Source organism: Lissotriton helveticus, chromosome 8, assembly GCF_964261635.1.
Source record: "Lissotriton helveticus chromosome 8, aLisHel1.1, whole genome shotgun sequence".
NCBI lineage: Eukaryota > Metazoa > Chordata > Amphibia > Caudata > Salamandridae > Lissotriton > Lissotriton helveticus.
Genome location: NC_136069.1, coordinates 1,069,078,086 through 1,069,097,621, shown reverse-complemented (window position 1 = coordinate 1,069,097,621; position 19,536 = coordinate 1,069,078,086). Strand labels below are relative to the sequence as shown.

Here is a 19,536-nt window from a genome sequence, read left to right as displayed (position 1 = left end):
ATGTTCCTTTTTATTTATAGTGCAATATGTATCTGATTTTGCATGCAGACTTGTTTGATTGTTTTTACTTTACTTTTATATGTGCCTACCCTATATGTAATCACAATTTGTTCGGCTTTTACCTCTGGATTGACTTGCACTTTTTGTAGCAGTGATGAAGGGGTTATTGATTATTGGAGGGTTTCTGAATGTATATGTAGACCATAATCTTTATGAAAAGAATAACTCAATGGTTGTTTAATTTGTAGTTGTAGATCTGTTTGAGGTTTGTTATTTTTTTACCTACAGTCTTATTGAATGCAATGTTCATAAGATAGATGCTGTTTTGAAATGTTATTGTACAAGGTGAAATGTACATTGTAACATCTGAAACAATCTCTAGGATTTCAACATAAGAACCAAAATAGTACTAATACATTTAATCATTTAAAAGTAATAGTTTACTTGTATTTAAGATGCAAACAACCGCATGTGTGGATGTTTGCAGGTGTTCCCTATGATGATGCTTCCAGCCAGCATGAGTCCCTGGATTTTCATTTTATTTGAACTCTAGTGACTCTAAATGCACATTGCCAGAACCTAGCCATGTAACTAACTATTCATTAGCATACACGTGATGCCCTTGGGTTGGTTCACAGAGTGGTGCTATTTTCTTCTTTTCAGTTGTTATTTATCTTCACAAATTAAGTATTAAATAATAGGCCTCAGCAATGTTGCCTCTATTCTTAATGCTACCCTTTGTTTTAAAATGTTGCTAATAGAGATTTACGATTGAATACATTTTTATTGTTATTTAAATGTATCACTACACCGACATCAATTGAACGATTAAAAACCGGCAACATCAAGAAAACTTCCCTCCATCCACTTATGTGCCCATCCTCGAACCATTCTCTTCCTGCCCCCACAACCCCCAACAGTCTCTCCACCATAGTCTGATGACTCTTTGTGATGGCCTATTAAGTTATTCAAGTCTTGGGGATGGCATCTCATCATGTTTGTGTAAGACCATGGAATAATAATCATCCAGTTTACAATCCTCTAGAGTCTTGTTTCATGAAAGTTTCTTGTAGTCTTTCCGAAGTAGTCAAGAAGTTGGTGCCACTCTTACATTTTTTTCCTCACCCTGTGCTACACTCAATAGCTTTTCCAACAATCCGCTGTAGTTTTCCAATCCATTTATTTTCTGATGGAAGTGCCTTTTGGCCCCAAAGAGATAGAATTGTTTGTTTGGCAGACAGTGTTAAGAGGGAGAGAAGCCAGCTGTGGCTGCCATTTAATGGGTAAATGTATGTGGCTGGGTGGCCTAGCAGTTTTACTTCTAGACATCCTGTTATCTGTTCTATAATCGTGAACTTTGAGTTCCAAAAGGGTTTACATTTTGAGCAGGGCCAAATGATGTGTGTCCGGGTTCAATTCTCCCCACATACACTCCAGAATGTGACTTCCTTCCCTTTTCATATGTGCTAGTCTTGTTGGAATCCAGTGCCAGTGATCTAGAATTTTGAGCATTTTTCCCTACCTCCTGCATGAGACGTTGCATTGTTTGTCCAAAGTAGAATATCCCCCGCACTGTTTCTGGTCAAGTGTGATTTGTAACTCCTTTTACCCAGGCACGTTGGAAAGCAAATTTCTGGTCTTTTTGTTTGAGACTTTGTATGTTAGAGATTTTGGAGGTTACGTGTTTGTCAACTCTACAAGTTAATAAGTATTTTTCAAAAGGAGTCAGGGATGTTGTGGCTTCTTGTCGGATTCTAGGGTCAAACAGCCAGTGGTGCAGTTGGAGAAATCAGAAGTGATCCAATACTGGGAGCATGTAGTGTTCCTTCAGCTGTTGAAATGTTGTAAAGTTGTGGTCAAACATATCCCGGAGTTTCTATCATCCCTTCCTCTAAGAAGATTTGGTAGAGGGCCCTATTGATTCCGGAAGTAGACTGTGTTCCCACATAGTGGGGTAAAAGATGATGGGAAGGAAGTTGACCCTTGTTTGACTTCTATCCTGTCCCTGACCTCTAGGGTGGACCTCGTAATTGGGTATTTGTAGAACATATTGCTAGGTTGTGCTTTGGTCTACCAAGAGACTTTCCTACAGCGGCGCATGCTGCCATTGTGTGGTCGGTCATTCAAGCACCAGCCGTTGTCAGTCGCACTTCTTCAGTGAATCAACAATCGCAAGTGGGCAGTGGCATAGTATTAAAAAATATTGGAAATTCACAATCCTGTGTATTGCGGTTGCAGGAAGCATTGCATTTTGCAATCCTCTGCTCTTTACCCTCCAAGAAATCAGAGTAGCACATAGCTTGTAAATCATGAATGGACTGCCTCGGAATATGAAGATTTAGTGTTTGGAAAACAAAAAAGGATCCTGGATAGAACTGACATTTTTGTATGCCAATAAAGCAATAATGTATTGTGCTTCCAACTGTTGAATTTGGCCCTCACACTTCTTCTCAATTATTGGAGATTGATTTCTTTAGTTTTAACCTGGATGAGGCCTACGTAATCTAATTAGTGATCACTTATCTCCCTGGGATCAACTGCTGTAGTTTTTTTCCATGGGTTTGGGAGCCAATCTATTAAGAATCTCTGGCTTTGGGGCATTGGTTTTGATCCCTCAGTACCTTCTGAAATTCCTGTTTGGCCATGACACAGGGAAACTATCGACCGCCTTTGCTACAGTGGACCATGGCATTCTGATTCAGCGGCTTCAGGAAGCCGAAGTACAAAACAGCGTTAGCACTGCTCAGATCCTTACTGCTAAACTGAGAAAAATTTGTCGAATTAGGCGGCTACAAATCCATATTTTTCCAGCTTCCTTGTGGGGTGCCACAGGGCACATCATTGAGCCCCACCCTTTTCAACTTGTACGTTGCTCCTCTTGCACGTCTGATCAAATCCCATGGGTTTGAATTGGTGTCATACACGGATGACACCCACATTATTGTATCAATCGCTAGTAACAATCCAAAAATAGCTCAGAATTTTAAGGAGTGCATGAGATGTCAGCTCATGGGTGGCCGAGAACTACCTTAAGCTAAACTCGGACAAAACCGAGGTACTTCTCTTTGGGAAAACCACTTCCTTTTGGTCCTCCGAATAGTGGCCAGCAGAGCTGGGGACCCTCCCAGCACCAGTTAGTAAAGCAAGAAATCTAGGAGTCCTTATAGACACAACCCTTTCCTTTCAACACTATGTAAACAAACTCACTGCGTCCATTTACTACATCCTGAAAATCCTGAAAAAGATACTGCCCTTTATACCAACAGGATTGCAGAAAACAGTGGTAGCAGCCTTGGTGCTGTCCAAACTGGATTGCTGTAATGGAATACTAATTGGAGCAAATAAATCAGTAACAACAGAAAATTACAGTTTATCCAGAATTCCACTACTAGACTGCTCTTTGGTCTGTCCAAATTTGCATCGGCCAAACAGGCCCTCAACACACTACACTTGCTACCGATCGAGAAGCATATCGGGTTCAAAGCTTTAAGTGTTGCTTTTAAGGCCCTACAGAAATCAGGTCCCAAGTATATTAACAAACACTTTCAATGGTATTCACCAGTCCGCACACTCCGCTTGGCCTCCCTAAAGCTTGTGAGAGTAACATCCCCCCGCCTCCAGAGGTGGGGGGGGTCAAAAGCTTCTTCAATGTCACCTCTAGATGGTGGAACAAACTACCTCTTCATTTAAGAAACTCCACCGATCTCTTATCCTTTAGGAAGGGATTGAAAACTTGGCTCTACACACTATGAACTGTGCCCGCACGGGTTTTACGCGCAGTGCTCTGTGGACCTCCTTCAGAAGCGCCTAGACGCCCCCGGGTAATTGAGCGCTATATAAATATATAAATAAATAAATGAACTAGCAGAGAGGGTCTGGATCTCATCTGTAAACATATTTACATTTATGTCCTGTGTGCCAAATGTAATGCCCTTGATTTGTGGTTTGGTCTGAATGCACTGGCCAGAGGCTCTTCTGTTAGGGCAAACAATAAGTGCGCCAAAGGGCACCTGCATTGTACCCTTATATAGGGTCAGCCACTGAGAATAGAGCCTCTTGACCTTAATACAGGCCCTGGGTCTGTAATAGCCTGCCTTCAACCAATTCAGAATGTTGTAACCCAGTCCCACGGCTCTCAGCGTGTCAGACAAAAAGTCCTAATCAACCCTGTCAGAAGCTTTATCAGCATCCATGGTGACCATGATGGATTGCTTGGCTTCTGTATCACCTTATATCTATGAGGTGTAGGCCTTTTCTGTGTCGCCTCCTATCTGGCATTCAGAGATGAAGGCCAACTGATCGGGATGTACCAATTCTCCCATCATCAGTGTCTACAAGCTACATTCAGAAGGAAGATTGATCAGTAGGAGCTGCAGTAATAAGGCTCCTTACTTGATTTTAGAATAAGGAAGATAGTAGATTCGGTCATGGTAAGAGTTAACCATCCCCCCTGTATCATTTGTTGATCTAATTCTCACCACAAAATGTGATGGCCCAGGGACCATTTGTGCCTATACATTAGATATCTATCCTACAGGGTCATAGATGATGTTAAGAGGAGGCTCCTCACTCACCTAATGGTGGCCTCTTTTTTCAATGGCACGCCTGTAATACCGGGTTGCATCATCTAGATGAGTTCTCTAGGTTCTTTTGCTTTTCTGGCAGTGGTGGCTCATCTGCTAAGGTGGAGGAGCGTCGCCCCACTGCTTTATGCAGTGTAAAAAAGGAAAAATAAAATTATAGTAACTCTGTTATTATCATCCTATTTTTTACCATTGCGGCAGCTTTGTGGGGAAGGGATGCTCTCCGAGCAGGGAGAGGAGTGGTTTGCACTCCCTATGGGAGCATTAGTGATTGGCCAGCCCTCTCGGGCCGGCCAAACAGTCATGTGCACATAACATGTTCTCCATGCAGGCTGCATTACAGCCTGCGTGGAGAACATGCCCACCCCTCCAGCCCCTGGCTGAGCTCCGTGTCACAACACTCAGACCAATCACTATGCTGCATTACAGCGATGTGATTGACTGCGGGGAGCATGGGAGCTTCATGTTTCCCCCAAGAAGCCAGTAAGAGGACGCAGGAGAGGTGACTGCGGCTGGCCAGCCGGCTGGCCAGGAGGGTAGTGATTATTATATTTTTAACCTGATTTCCCCCCTGCCCTCGCCCCCACCCTGCCCCCTGCTGCTTCCAGGTAGCAGCGACCACTGTTTTCTAGGAGCGATATCAACTGGTTGTTCATTGTACACAGACAAGTACAGTATTCCTCTAGATCCAGTCATCGCTCATCTTTTGTTTTGAGTGAGTCCACACCGTGGCCTAGATCAGTGGCTCTTTACCTGTGGTCCACTGACCTCTGGGGGTCCAATGCCTACTCAAGGGGTCCGCGATTGCTTAGAAAATTAAATAAAATTGCTTATTTAAATAATTGTATATAAATAATCAAAATTGAAAACTTTGCAACGTTCAGTAAACATGACAATTTAAAGTGGGTGGCTAAAGATTAAGTTGGTGTCCTCAGATGGATTTGTGGGAGAAGTGCAAATGCATCAAACAGAATATTGTATGAAAGAAAGGGTGGCCTAAGTTGGATTTAGAAATGCCCCAAAAGTCCCTTCAAATGAAATTGTATATTTGTCTGTGAATTGAATTAAATATTTCATTGTAAATATTGTTTTGATATTCAAATCATCAAACTTGCTTCAGCCAAGGTCCTCTGCTTCTGGTAATGACCTAATGGGGCTTCCCGGATTTCAAAATGATTCAGTGGGGTTCACCAAATTTCAGTAATGATCAAATGGGGTCCACATTAGTCGAAAGGTTTAGCACCAGAAGCCTAGGTCGTCCAGATCTCTCTTTATTTCTGATAGGACCAGTTTGTACAGATATTAAACCAAGTCTATCTCATTTTTAGGTCTCGCCTAGGCAGCAAGACATGAAGCTCCGCCCATTTTACACCCATCTTTTCAATTGGCTCCTGTTACTGTCTGGTTGCTTTTGGTTCTTGAATAGGCTTAGTAGTCCCTCCTTAGTTCTACATTTGTAACCTCCTATGAGGACTGGCACTTTTACTTGTGTTGTTACTCGGTATGTTTTATTTACAGTCTGTGAGCACTATTTTCTTAAATTATTTTCTCCTATTGCAGGCACAACTTGCTTTCGTGCAACGGGGCCCACTTTTCCTCTCTCTGCTGACTGTCTGCTCCCCATTGCCACCCTGCCTCTGGGCGCCACACTTAAGATTTCAGCACGGCACCCACTTTTATATTTGTATTTTATTTTGGCAGCGCTGCACTCTTTAACTATAGTGGCCGCGCACCTTCCTTTCTTTTTTTGGCAGCGTGGCACCCTTTAACTATAGCGGACGCGTACAATTCTTTTCCTTGAATCTTGCACATTTTCATCCATGTAATTTTTTATTTTGGCTGGGTAGCACGCTTTAACTATAGCGGGCGCGTGCCTTCATTTCATTTTCTTTTTCTTTTTGGCAGCGCGCAGCATTTAATTAAAGGACCAGCTTGTCACCTGAGTTGGAAAGTCACATTAAGTGCTTTCCACAAGATTACACGTAAATACGGATCGTCAGATTCAACTTAATTTCAAGGGTTTGTTTTCCTAGTTTTTGGGAGTTCCTGTAGCTGGTTTCTTTAAATTCCTCTCCAATTAGTGTCCTTGACAACTATTGGGCATGCATCCCTTATCTACAGGCAGTTCCATGCCTGAGCGTTGCATCTCTAGTAGCTCTGGGGTTAGGATGGTCACAACCGGGGAAGGGGCAGGGGGTTATGAGTCGGTTAATGCTGTGTGAGCATTACTGCGACACTCCCTTCATAGCCTGTCGTGCTGACATAACCGATAAGAGATGTATGAAACAGAGTGACTGGAAACGCTGTTACAACTGTTGCTACATTGCTATAAATTTTAAAGATTGAATCTATGTAACACTGTCATGCTGACATGCAGGGCTGTGGATCAAGACGTCATTTCGAGCAAGCTTTCGAAGGGGCTAGGCCACAGAACTAATTTATTCTGTTCCCATATCCCTCCTTTTCCCTCTAACCCTGCCCTCTGCCACTGCATCTTGCGATGCTGTCAACCTTCTTCTCAGTGTTTCCTCCTCCTCACGTTGTCCACTCCTAACAAAAACACATAGATTAAAGACATTGTCGTTTACAATGCCAATAGCTCTACCACTTTGAAATGCGAGACCTATTGCATTGCAAATGCTTCTTTTTAAGGTCAGCGAAGAATTGTAGCATGAAACGTTTTCTAAGCTTCACATCATCTTGTGGGGATTGGTGTGGGCACCGGACTCTGGTCATCTTCTGTTTTCTTTGTGGATTCGGGGTCCCCCGCTCCGTTCATGTTTATAGAAGTTCCTTAATTGTGGAGGTACGCTCGGGCTGTGTGGCAATCATCTTTGGTGAATGTCGCCTGAACATTGTGAGTTATATGTGGATCAGCCCACAGCAGGTGAACTATAATCTAATTCCACCCTGAGCAAATTGGTCAAAGGATCGGCTGTGTCCTTTTAATGATCATCAGGTCGGCATAATCCAGATCTATTCTACCAGGGACTTCCTGATGGCAATATTGGAGCACAAAATAAGTCAGTTGCTGGATATTGATCCTAACAGAATGGGTTTTGTGCAAGAAGTTAGTATCAGTGGGAGGAAAGTGTCTTGCCTGAGGGAAACTGGAGCCTTTTGCACTATAGTTCATAGGAGGGCTATCTACAGCTTGGAGGGGGGAGATCCTCCCTGGGACCAAGTATACAGGTTTGGTAGCTAGTAGAGCGCGCATGGAGTATCCGCTGACCAGGGTTTAGATTTAGCTCTGTGGCAAGGTGGCCATGGTTGCTGTCGGGATAAGGGAAAAGCAAGGTGCTGGATGTCATTTGAGCAATGATTTGATTGCTCCAGGCTTGGTACAAGGGTCAGAAGCATTTATAGTATGGACAATGTCAGCTGTGTTGACCAGAACACAGGCTGCATATCCATCTCAGAGTGGGATTGGGATCATTCCTGATTTACAGGTACCAGGAAAAAGTAGATTGATGGAAAGGGCAGACCTAATTAAGGCAATGGCCGTGGAGGTCCACTTGTGTTACAGAGGGAGGGGATGATGAGGCTTCTGAATCTGATCAGTTGCTGGGGTTGGGGCTGCTTCCAGAGTTGCGGGGTTTGCTATCTGCTGGAGGGCCACCTGGGAAGATTTCTGCAAGGCTAAGGAGAATTGCACTATGCTTGTGGGATTTCAGAAGGAAGCCCAGGAAAAGTCAGCAAAGGAATGGTCGGTAAACACTGTTTGCTGGGAGGATCGCCTACTCCATAGTGAACCAGTAAATCCTAAGACAGGAACTAGCAAGAGGCAAGTAAGTGGTTTCCATTAGTGAACAGGATTTTCATGTTGCCACTTGCTTATGAAGTGCCTTTAACATGACACTTGGGGATTAGAAAAACATAGAATAGGTTAGACCCTTTGTTCTACTGGCCAGAGATGCACATAGACACAGAGCTTCTGTAGAACCAGTCCTACTTGCCAAATGAGTGGTAATAGAGGAGGGAGAACTGAGGCACCATTAGTGCTTCTACCAGTTGTGGGTGTTCCATTTATGGGTGGGGATAGACCTAATTGGTCTATGAGACTGTCCTCCCATACAGGCAGGCAACAAGTATATCATGATTGTGGTGGATCATGCCACCAGGTACCCAGAAGCTGGACCTCTAAGGATCATGACTTCACTGGTGGTAGCAAGAGCTCTTCTGGGGAAATTTTCTTGGGTCGTATTTCCAAGGAGAGTAATTTCTGACAGGGGAACCAACTTCATCTCCTCTTACATGAGAAATATGTGAGAGCAAGCTGATGTGACATACCACTTCTCCACAATGAACCAACCACAAACCAATGGTTTGGTGGAGCGATTTAACAAGACCTTGAAGAGCATGATGGGAAATCTGCCAGAGAACCTGAGGAGGAAGTAGGAACTTATACTGCAGTGTCTTTAATTTGCTTACTGATATATTCCACAGAAAGGGGGAAGAGTTCAATCCCTTTGAGCTTTAGTATGGACACCAGGAGCAGGGTCCACTCATCTTAATCAGAGCAGGGTGGGAAAGAACCTTCGAGTTTTCACAGAAGGATGTGGTGCACTGTGTGATTGGTCTCAGGCAGTTGATCACACAATGCACGAGTTAGGAAAACCATCAGGCCAGCCATGCACTCATGAAGGAATGGTATGACCAGAAAGTTAAGCTGATTGGATATCAGGAAGTTTAGTCAAAAACAGTGTGTGCAGTTCCTCTAGAAAAAGGGGAAATGAGGGAAGAAAAAATGGTTTCCTAGTTAAAAGAAAAAGCTCCAATAGGAGCATGTGCCCTCACACTCCCCGGGAGGTGTCATGCTTCATCTTTTGGGCATGCACCTTGTTGGGCCAGCGTTGCAATGCCCAACGGGCACCTACTAGGGGGCTCTTTGCCAGAGATCTTTTAAATTCCGTATGGTGTAGTGTGGGTTGTGTTGTATATGTAGTGTGGTATGGTGGCTAGAGGTGGATTAAATTGTTAAAGTGATGCTTAATATCAGAATATTTGATTTTAAAAAAGCTCCCTACCCTAATTAAAAGTGTGGTGCTTAGTTGGGATACAATGGTCTTAATGAGCAAGGTGCGTCAATTGGTTGTGGTCAACATGTTTCTTGCTAATGGCTGCCCACAAAGGATCAAATGGCAATTCTTCAGGACCTAATTTCATAAACCCACACTACTCTGTGACTTGATTCAATAGTTAATAATAAGTGATATAATAATCCATCACACATCAGGTCGCAAAGTGCAGTTGTACCTTGACCTGGTCTGAAAATAACCCTTCATAGGGCTAACACGGACCCTGGAGTATGAAGCAAAGTAAAGAGCTTAGTCGCGTCTCAGACTCATAGCGGCGGTTTCTTTTAGACCTACTCCAGCTCTGCTTCCTTGCGGATATCAGAAAGGTCAGAATGTGTTGGTGCTAAAGCCTATTTGTCCCAGGACTTTAAAGGACAAATGCTGTGAGGCAAACAAGATAGTTCAGAAAATATCAGAGGTTAACTACTTAGTGGACACAGGTGCCACAAGGGAACCCAAGTATGTGTTGCATGTGAACAGGCTGAAGCCTTACCCCTGAAAGATAATCCAGTGAATGTTGTGGCTATTGCAGAGAAAGTAGAGGAAGACAGGGAGCCTCTTCCCGACTTGCTACATTGTGCTGTGATAGATGGCTCTGTGGAAGGGGTTCAGTTAGCCCCGGAATTAATGACTAAGTAGCAGAGGGAATGTAGAGAGGTGTTTGGATAGTTTGCCGACATCTTCTAGTTGACTGCAGAGTTGACACATGTCTGTATGGATGATCTAGACACAGGTGTCAGTCTGCCAGTGAATGGCAGGATGCACACAATATCCCCCAGAAATATCCTAAGCACTGATTAATCAAATAAAAAGTTCAATACAGTAGCCATTCTCTTAAGTAGCCAACACATGTTTTGACTGATGTATATGAGTACTGATTTATTGTGAGCATCTGTAACTCAGGAAAAATAATTAAACTCTTTGGAAGTATTTTGCAAGGTATGGAAGATTGCATGAATTTGTGCTTGCTGCAGACAATGCTCGTTTTAAGATCGGGGAAATCGCCATTAAAAACCCAGCCGAGCAGACAGTAAAACAGGCCCAGGGACAGCAACTATTAAAAAAAAAATGACCACCACACTGACCAGTCAGACTAGCCCTTCGGGCAGTAATGGATTGCCCTATAGGCCAGTCCGACACCGGAGATGGGACCATGTTTCGTGGCGTACTCCAGGATATCTTCACTTTCTGGTTGAACGGCCTAACGCTACCGAAAATAAAGTTCAGGAATACAAAAAAAGTGGGAATCGGGAATGGATGTAAATCGTTCCATTTAAATGTATCCCACTGTTAGTAAATCCAGCCTTATGTTTGTTGTTAGACCTGACAGCCTTAAGGGGTTCTCCCCCCCCCAACTTTTTGCCTTCCTCCTCCACTTTCCTGCCTTCACTTTTGCTGGTATTAGGACTCCGTACTTTAACACTGTTAACCTGTGCTAAAGTTCTAATGCTCTCTGTCCCATAAACATCAAAATATTGGTTCACCCCCAATTGGCATATTTAATTTACTTTAATTACTAGTAATGTGGTACTCCCTATACCAAGGGCCTGAAAATTAAATGCTATAGTGGACCTGCAGTACTCATTGTGCCACCTAATCAAGTAGTCCTTTAATGAGGTCTCTGGCCTGCCATTGCAGAGCCTGTGTGTGCAGTTTACACTGCCATGTCTATCTGAATGCCCAAACCTTCCTTTCTTGTACATATGTCACCCCTAAGATAGGCCCTGGACAGACCAGAAGACACGGTGCAATGTATTTAAAAGATAGGGTATGTACTTTCAAGCTTTACATGTCCTGGTAGTGAAAAACTCACAATTTCGCTTTTTCACTACTGTAAGGCCCATCTCTCCCATAGGATAACATTGGGCTTACCGCATTACATTTTATAAGAGTAATTTCCAATTAGGAAGAGATTAATCCTTTAAATCTGGTGTCTCTGGAATCACAATTCAAAGTTCAAACTTATCGTAAAGTCAGATTTGAAATTGCAATTCTGAAAATGCCACTTTTAGAATTTATATTTATTATATATTTATATAAACTTTTATATTGTTCAGAGTTACAGGATAAACTTTGAGAGTAAAAGAGAACGAAGGGTGGAAATACGAGAGTGCAGGAGTTAAAGGGGTGGGAGAGATGAACCAGAGGCATTGAAAAGGAAAGAGAGGATTAGAGAGAACAGGGCCTTAAACAACTATCTTTGTGTTGCACTGAGTTTTTGATTGACTCTCTCAGTCTAACTTGCATTGTTGTGTACATAGATTGTTTTCTCCACTTGATTTCTCCTTATCTTTGAGCATAGAGAATTTTTCTCTTTATAGAAAAGTCAGTGCAAATATGATTAATGATGTTGATGCACAAGTTTTTGTGTTCATGTATATATGAAATTCAGATATATGTATTGTTTGTTATGTGTAATGTTTTTATATACGTTTGAACATACTGTATGATAAATGTAATTGGGTGTGTCTTTTTTGTATAACGAATCTTTTGAATTTTGAAAACAGAAAGCAGAAAGGTATAAAATAAATAATACCAGACAAATTCTGAAATAAAACTTTATTTTGTCACTCTAAAAGAAGGAGACCGAAAAACTTCCTGTATGGCCAGCACTTGCTTTTTCACAAACTTTTAGAAAGTTGGCATTTTCACCTACACAGCCACACACAATGAGAGCTTAGGTGTGTCTCAATGGGCCATCTCTGGGAGGATGGGAGGAAGGAGCTGGGCACAGACTCGCATGTGAATAGACTGTGACCTGTTCACACACAAAGGGTGCATACTCCCCTGTAGTGAGTCTGATGCCAGGGTAGGCAAGAAGGACCTCTGTGAACGTCAAAGACATGTTGTTGAAGTCTTCCCCACTTCAGAGGTACCACTGAGTATAAGCACTGGGCCTCAGACACCACCAAGACAGTACACTTCTGAACCTGTGGATACTCTGCCAGGAAGGACTGCTGTGCTGCTGAAGGACTTGCACTTTGCTTTGCTGTGTTGACCTGCTGGCTTGCTGCCCTCCTTACCTGGGTGGGAAAAGACTGACTCAAAAGGCTAGTTGGCTGGTGCTTGCCAGCAGAACCAACGCATTTTCTCTGCTGAGTGACGCGTCCCCAAGCAGAATCTATGCATCTCCTTGGCTGAGTAGGGCATCCTCAAGCAGCACTGATGCATCTCCACTGTTGCATGGATTGGACCCACCACTGTGCAACGCGTTTCCAGGCGCAAGGACCTTTCATCCTTCAACGGCAGCCTAAAAAATGAAACTACGCATCGTAACTTCACCTCTCATCGGAACCGACGCATCACTTCAGTTGTGCCTCACATCCTCGACACCTGACTTCGCATCATTTTTTAAAATCAACATCACCAGTTCTGCTCGTTGGATTTTTGTCAGTTTGGTCTTGTTTTATTTATTAAAATGTATTCCAATGTTCTCCAATGTTCCAAACCTGGTGTGGGATCTCTTTATGTGGTGTTTGCATTGTTTTGCTGTTTGAAGTGTTATACAAATACTTTACACTTGCCTCTAAGTTTAGCATGACTGCTATGTGCAAAGCTACTAGAGGGCAAACACAGGTTGATTTAGGGTTTGCTTGCTTCTTACCCTGACTAAGATTGTGGTTGCTGCTTGACTAGGGCTCAAACTCCAGTCAACCAACAACCCAATCTCTAACATTTTGTTATGTTTAAAAAAAAAAAGTTTGCATTTGTCAACAGTGGCACAGTACGGGTGCCCTGGGCCCTAAAGCACATATGGAAAATGAACTATTAGGTAGGAAATACCTCAGTAATTGAAGGGCAGAGTACCACTCCTAGTCCTTAACCCCGGTGCGACTGCACCTCTGATTGCTGCGCCCTTGTGCGGCACTAACACTGAGCTCACGATTAAGTGCTTTTCTGAGTTAATTGCGTGGGGAGATTGAAGAGTGTAGGACATTAGTTCCTGCGTTGCAGTTACAAAACAATGATTATTAAATGTTGGTTTCTTCACTTCTGACCCCAATCAGCCTTCTCTTGTGAGTGTTTCAAGTTTACTCCTAGTGTCAGTAGCACGTGCATTAAAGAATGTTTTTTTTTCTTTTTCTTCTAGATGGAGACCCAGATAACTACATTGCATATTATAGGCGGGCAACCGCGTATTTGGCCATGGGCAAATCTAAAGCTGCAATTCCGGATTTAAGTCGAGTGATTGAATTGAAGCCGGATTTTACAGCGGTAAGCGGCACACGAGCAAACCGTGAGATTCAACGCCTCGCCAGGGGCAGTAAACGCTATATAAATACAATTTACAGTCGGAGGCCGTATACTGTACTCTATTTGTGAAAAATAGGCTTGTGTTCTTAAGTGTTAAATGCTTGTCTTCTGCCATGGAAGCTGCTCTTCGAATCACCTGATATATTGTAGGTTTCTTCTACAGACAGCTGTACCTGTTTGTCAGTGATTTCACGTTACCAGTACAGAAGAGTGGGCTTTTGGCATTATTTAAGTTTTCGTTGCCTGTGTGGAATGTGCTTAAAGCCATGGCACTTCGTGGAAGGTTAGGCGGGGCTCTACTAGCCCCTGTGATAGCCTCTTAACTGGGCTGCCTGCCCCCACCCACCCTTCATGTCTCTTTGCCCCACTTCCCAAGCCCCTTTACTCCACAGTGCAAAATGAGTCCCCCTTTGCTCTAACCACGTCAGCACGCGATATTTTATTGCTTGCATTTTGTGTTGGCTTGTTAACTAAACAACCCTTGGCAAAGCCAAAACACGAGTGACCCCATACTTGTTAATTATTTGGCTTGACATTTTCAGCACAGTCTTGGCCCCCTCTCGTTTCCCCTGCTGTGCCTTTCCCCATGTTGCTGCTACCAGGTGCTCCTTTCCATACAGTGCGCTGACTTCAGTAACTTGCTGTGCTGGGTGCAGATACCAAAAGGTCTTTCATCTAATGATTAAAATACCTTTGGTCACAGTCCCATGTTCCTTGCTCTACCCCACCTGCCACCTCCTGCGTTCTTTTTTCCTCATCATGTTTACTTCCCCCCCCACGTTGTTGCGTGCCACTTACCCCTCCCGTCCTGACCCCCCCCCCCCCCAAAAAAAAAAAACGCAACATGACACATCCAGCGCTGGCCACTTCATAGCGCTTTTCCCCCCTCCTAACTTTCAGCCCATGCTGCACAGGAGCTGCGCTGCTGCACAGCATGGCTAAAAGACCTTGATGAAGCCAATAGCTCTTGTGTACGTGAGAACTGTTGGCTTTGCCGGTGCTTGTTACATTGTATCGTGGAATTGATTTTCAGCAGGTGGGAATTCAATATATGAATATATGAAGACCGATTCTTTAAATACAGAAGTATTTTCTATTAGACCAATGTACATGTATTTCTGTCAAGTGGTAATATTGCTGAAAACTTTTAAGGGTGAGGATGGGAAAGAGTGTACATGAATCGCCAAGTATAGTCATTTTATTTTATTAGTGGCATTTAGGAAGATGTAAGCCAGCCTAAATGGCTAAACATAGGTACATAACACCAAGCCAGAATGGCCGTACGTTACCAGGATGCCCATTTTACACCATCGCAGTGTTCTTCGTTCTTGAATTGTCTCTAAAACCAACAGAAATGTGCAAAATGTGTCTTCCTTTCCTGGCCTCTGATCTTCTCGGCGACGCTGCTGTGATGTTATCCTCAACTGAAAGTGCAATTTTCCCCATTCACAAAAATCGCAAACAGGTGGTGTTGATTTACAGATCACTTGTTGATTCCTCTTGTGTTGACAAACCTGTCATGCTGCAATTAGTCCTTCATCAGTGTTGATGCAAAACGTCCTCACCTACAACTCATCGTTCTGTTTGAAATGTCTTTGCAGGCTAGACTACAGCGCGGACATTTATTCCTAAAACAAGGGAAACTAGACGAAGCTGAAGAGGACTTCAAGAAAGTGGTAAGTGAAGAGGACGATATACTATAGGACAGGAGAGAAAACTGCTTATATTCTCATACATAAAAAAATCTAGAATTTGTAGGTGGAATGTTTTGGCACAGTTTTTGCATTTTTTTTGTTAGGTTTGGATAACAAGGTTTGTTTGTTTTTATTGAATCATTTGGTATATGTTGTGGTTATGCTCAATATGAATTTAATGGAATCTGTTTTTACTTAGTGCTAATCGGCTTACAATGCTAGAAATTATTCATGGGGTCTCTTCTGTAAATATTGTTATGCTAAATTGACTGTTTTGTATGATTTTGCTTTATTGTGTTTGTTAATGGATTGTGATACACCCCTTGTATTATTATACGATTTGTGCTTTTATGTATATATCTATATCCGAATAAAGATTTGAATTGAAATGATAACAATGACTGGTGAAATGCCAAGACTGCTGCTTAGCAGAAAGTAAAAAGACAGCGTCTTAACCTCTGCTTCATGTCAGTGCTAGGCAGGCACTAGTCACTAAGGAAGGATTTATAGGTATCTGTACAAGATCAGCTTCAACAATTTAGTGCCTGAGCTGTTGGACTTGAGGAGGGTGAACGAAATTTACCTAATTAGCTTTCGTGTAATTTAACAAAGTGCAAATCTGTAATGTAGTGCTTTATTGTAGCGGAAAACGCGTCTTCATATGAATTGTTTGTGAGGACGCATTTTGCTGTAAGAGAAGTGCAAAAAACACAAGTGGCGCAAGCAACAGATGCTGACAGTGAACTTTAATGCGTGGTAAAGGTATGCGTTGCAACGGAATGCGTTGTATAAACATACAACCGGTGTATTTCAGGTAATTTCAGGAATGTTGTGGTGATGCACAATTCCAGAAGCAATGCTATTACGCCCCACTGTGTAATTATGCGCCATTCGCGGCTAAAGTTCACTGTCAGCATCTGTTGCTTGCGCCACTTGTGTTTTTTGCACTTCTCTTACAGCAAAATGCGTCCTCACAAACGGTTGTATGTTTATACAACGCCTTCCGTTGCAACGCAGGCCTTTACCACGCATGCGTTACAACGGAATGATTTTTTAACGCATAACCTTTTCCTCTAATTCTTGCGTGGTGACGTCATACGTCGTTAAGAGGAAACGGAAGTTTTTTCCGTTTCCTCTTAAATGACGACGATTGCCTGCATGATATGATGTGATTTCAGGTGAGGTTTTTATTTGGGGGGGAGACCCCCCAAGCCTCCCTTGTTTATTTTGAACCTTTACCACATATGCCTTTACTACATACCTCGTAGTAAAGGTATGCGTGGTAAAGGCTTTCGTGTTAACCACGCATGCGTTGTAATGCATGCGTGGTTAATGTATTAGTGGAAACGGCCGCGTTGTAGTGGCCGTTTCCCAAATACACCAGTGTAATTTAAATTTCACCCAAGCTTAGTAGGAGGCTGAATCTACTGTTGATTGCAGTGAATATAGGATACTTTAGCTGCATCTTTGGTAAAACAATAATCTGTCACACTGCATCCATAGCCAACTCTTCCAAGTAACGGTACACATTTTGCTGGACACTCAAATATATGAGTGGAAATCTGAACAAGATTAAAGATTGATTACACAATCCTGCCCAGGACCTAACGATTATTAAAACGTTCACTAATGATAACTAAGCAATGGGACGAATCAAATGTACAGTTAAGAATAATGAACCTGCATAATGGAGAGACATGGTAATTTGTGACAGTGTGTGGCCACTCTTGGAACAGTGGGGGCCACCTTTGACGTAATGCTTACATTGGCATAATGTTGGCACTCGTGTTTTGGGAATTCTTGGCACAAGTATACGCAGCCCTAATGTTGTACTTTGCACTGGCTACTATTGGTAGTTCTTGGCTTTTATAACACTCACTGACAGTGGAAAGCCACTACCTTCCAAGGTTAACACAACCTGTTTGCATTCATTCAAACATTAATCCATTCACTAACTTGTAAATTCATAAATATATCTGTGCGTATTCAACCATTAGTTCATTAATTTATTCATGCATGCTCTGACTCATTCTTCAAACTGTCTGCTCATTATCACATTCAACCTCTCACCCATCCATGCACAAACTTGTCAGTCTCTTTCACTATAAACTTGCTAGTCCTTGTAAGAGTGGCAAAAGAAGAGTCCGTGCTCGATGAGATCACTTCAGGGCAATTTATTCCCAAAGATAGATGTGCAGTAGAGAGCGCCAGGGAAGAGATGCACCCATGATAAGAGCCAGCGCTGATTGAACTTGTCAAATATACCACCACTAAAACCTACATATTCCATTTCCCCACACAAGAATGGAACGCAGACATTCTTCTTACATACATTCCACTGACCACACAACTACACACCTCCCCTTCCCCCACATGATAAAAATACAAATGAAACTCAGAGTGCAATGAGAAAGCACCAGAATACCAAAGTTTACTCCAAAACAAAATCTTGCTGTTTATTTATTTATTTATTTTTTTTTTATTTTTTTTATTTTTTGCATTTGTAATGCGCGCAGATACCCACAAAGGGTTTCCCGGCGCCATGGCTAAGAGAACAAGACACAGAAAGCAACTGATGACAACAGATCAACAACTATTTATTTAAACAGTTATTTATTAAACAGCCAGGTTTTAACTTGTTTCTTAAAGCTGACAAAGTTCTCCTCTTTGCGCAAGGCTAAAGGAAGGGAGTTCCAAAGAACTGGTCCCAGGTGGGAAAAAGATTTACCTCCCATTCGGGCCAGTTTGAATCTGGGAACCGTGAAGGTTGCTCCGTTTGAAGAGCGGAGATTCCGTACAGGTACGTGGGGCCTAACCAATTTCTGCAGATACCGTGGTGCGGTTCCCGCTCTGATCTTGAACATGTAGGTCAAGGCCTTAAACCGGACCCGGTTCTCAACTTTCAACCAGTGCAGGTCTCTAAGGTGATTCGAGATCCTTGCTGTCCTAGGAATCTTACACAACAGCCTGGCTGCGGAGTTCTGGACCAGCTGTAACCGCCTGGTTACAGCTAGATTGGAGCCCAGATATAGAATGTTACCGTAGTCAAGCCTAGATGTTATTAGCGCATTGACTACGGTCTTCTGGGTATCCACAGGCAGCATCCAGATAATCTTCCGCAGCCATTTAATGATCGTGAAACAAATTCCAGCCACTTTATTAGCCTGTTGTTTCATCGATAAAGAATCGTCGATACACACCCCTAGGTTTCTAACCTGGGTAGCTGGACTGGGGAAAGCGCCCAAGGATGGCGGCCAGTGCCTCTCCTGCCACAGATCACGATTTTTTCCCAGGAGAAGAATCTCCGTCTTCTCCCCGTTGAGCCTCAGCTGGTTTGTTGACATCCAGCTGAAGACCTCTTGCTGTTTGTTAGGCAAATGCCTGCTGCTTTTCACACAGCTCAACAGCGATTCACCACTATCAACTTCTAGAACACCGTCAACATTCCTCACCACCAACTTCTTGCACATCTGAGCCAGACTTCTTTGGTCCCTCAAAATGAGGAGGGATCAGACCAGGAACAGCATTTGCCTCAATGCAATATGTAGGAAACATTGGTCCAAGCCACTTTTGAATTGCTGCGCTGGATATGTGAATCAACCACCACACCTTTGAAAACTGACTGACACTCTAGATAAGTACCACACCTTCCATCCTTCCACTCTTACAGAATTTCTAAAATCCAGAGCAACACATACCAGATTAGACCACTGCGACCGGCTTTTTACCAATTCAGCAGCATTTGACTCTATCCAAGTCACCAATGCAAATAGTCATGTTGGTACTTTTCCACCTTTCTATTTATTTAAATTGGCATCCTACTTTTGTATGCATTAACTGGGTCTCTTATCTCTCAGAAATTGACAGATGATTAAACTCCAACTCTGTTCTTCAGCTACCAAGGAACCAGCCAAGAGCCTGACCTGT

The 19,536-nt window shown here is 42.9% G+C and overlaps 1 protein-coding gene across 1 annotated transcript in view; it reads left to right on the top strand.

Moving 5' to 3' along the window:
• Positions 1-19,536, top strand: part of DNAJC3 (DnaJ heat shock protein family (Hsp40) member C3) — a 264,365-nt gene that overhangs the window by 32,434 nt on the left and 212,395 nt on the right. Inside the window, exons 3-4 of the mRNA XM_078657961.1 lie at positions 13,752-13,876; positions 15,517-15,591. Coding sequence (XP_078514087.1) covers positions 13,752-13,876; positions 15,517-15,591 — 200 coding nt within the window. The remainder of the gene's footprint in view (positions 1-13,751; positions 13,877-15,516; positions 15,592-19,536) is intronic.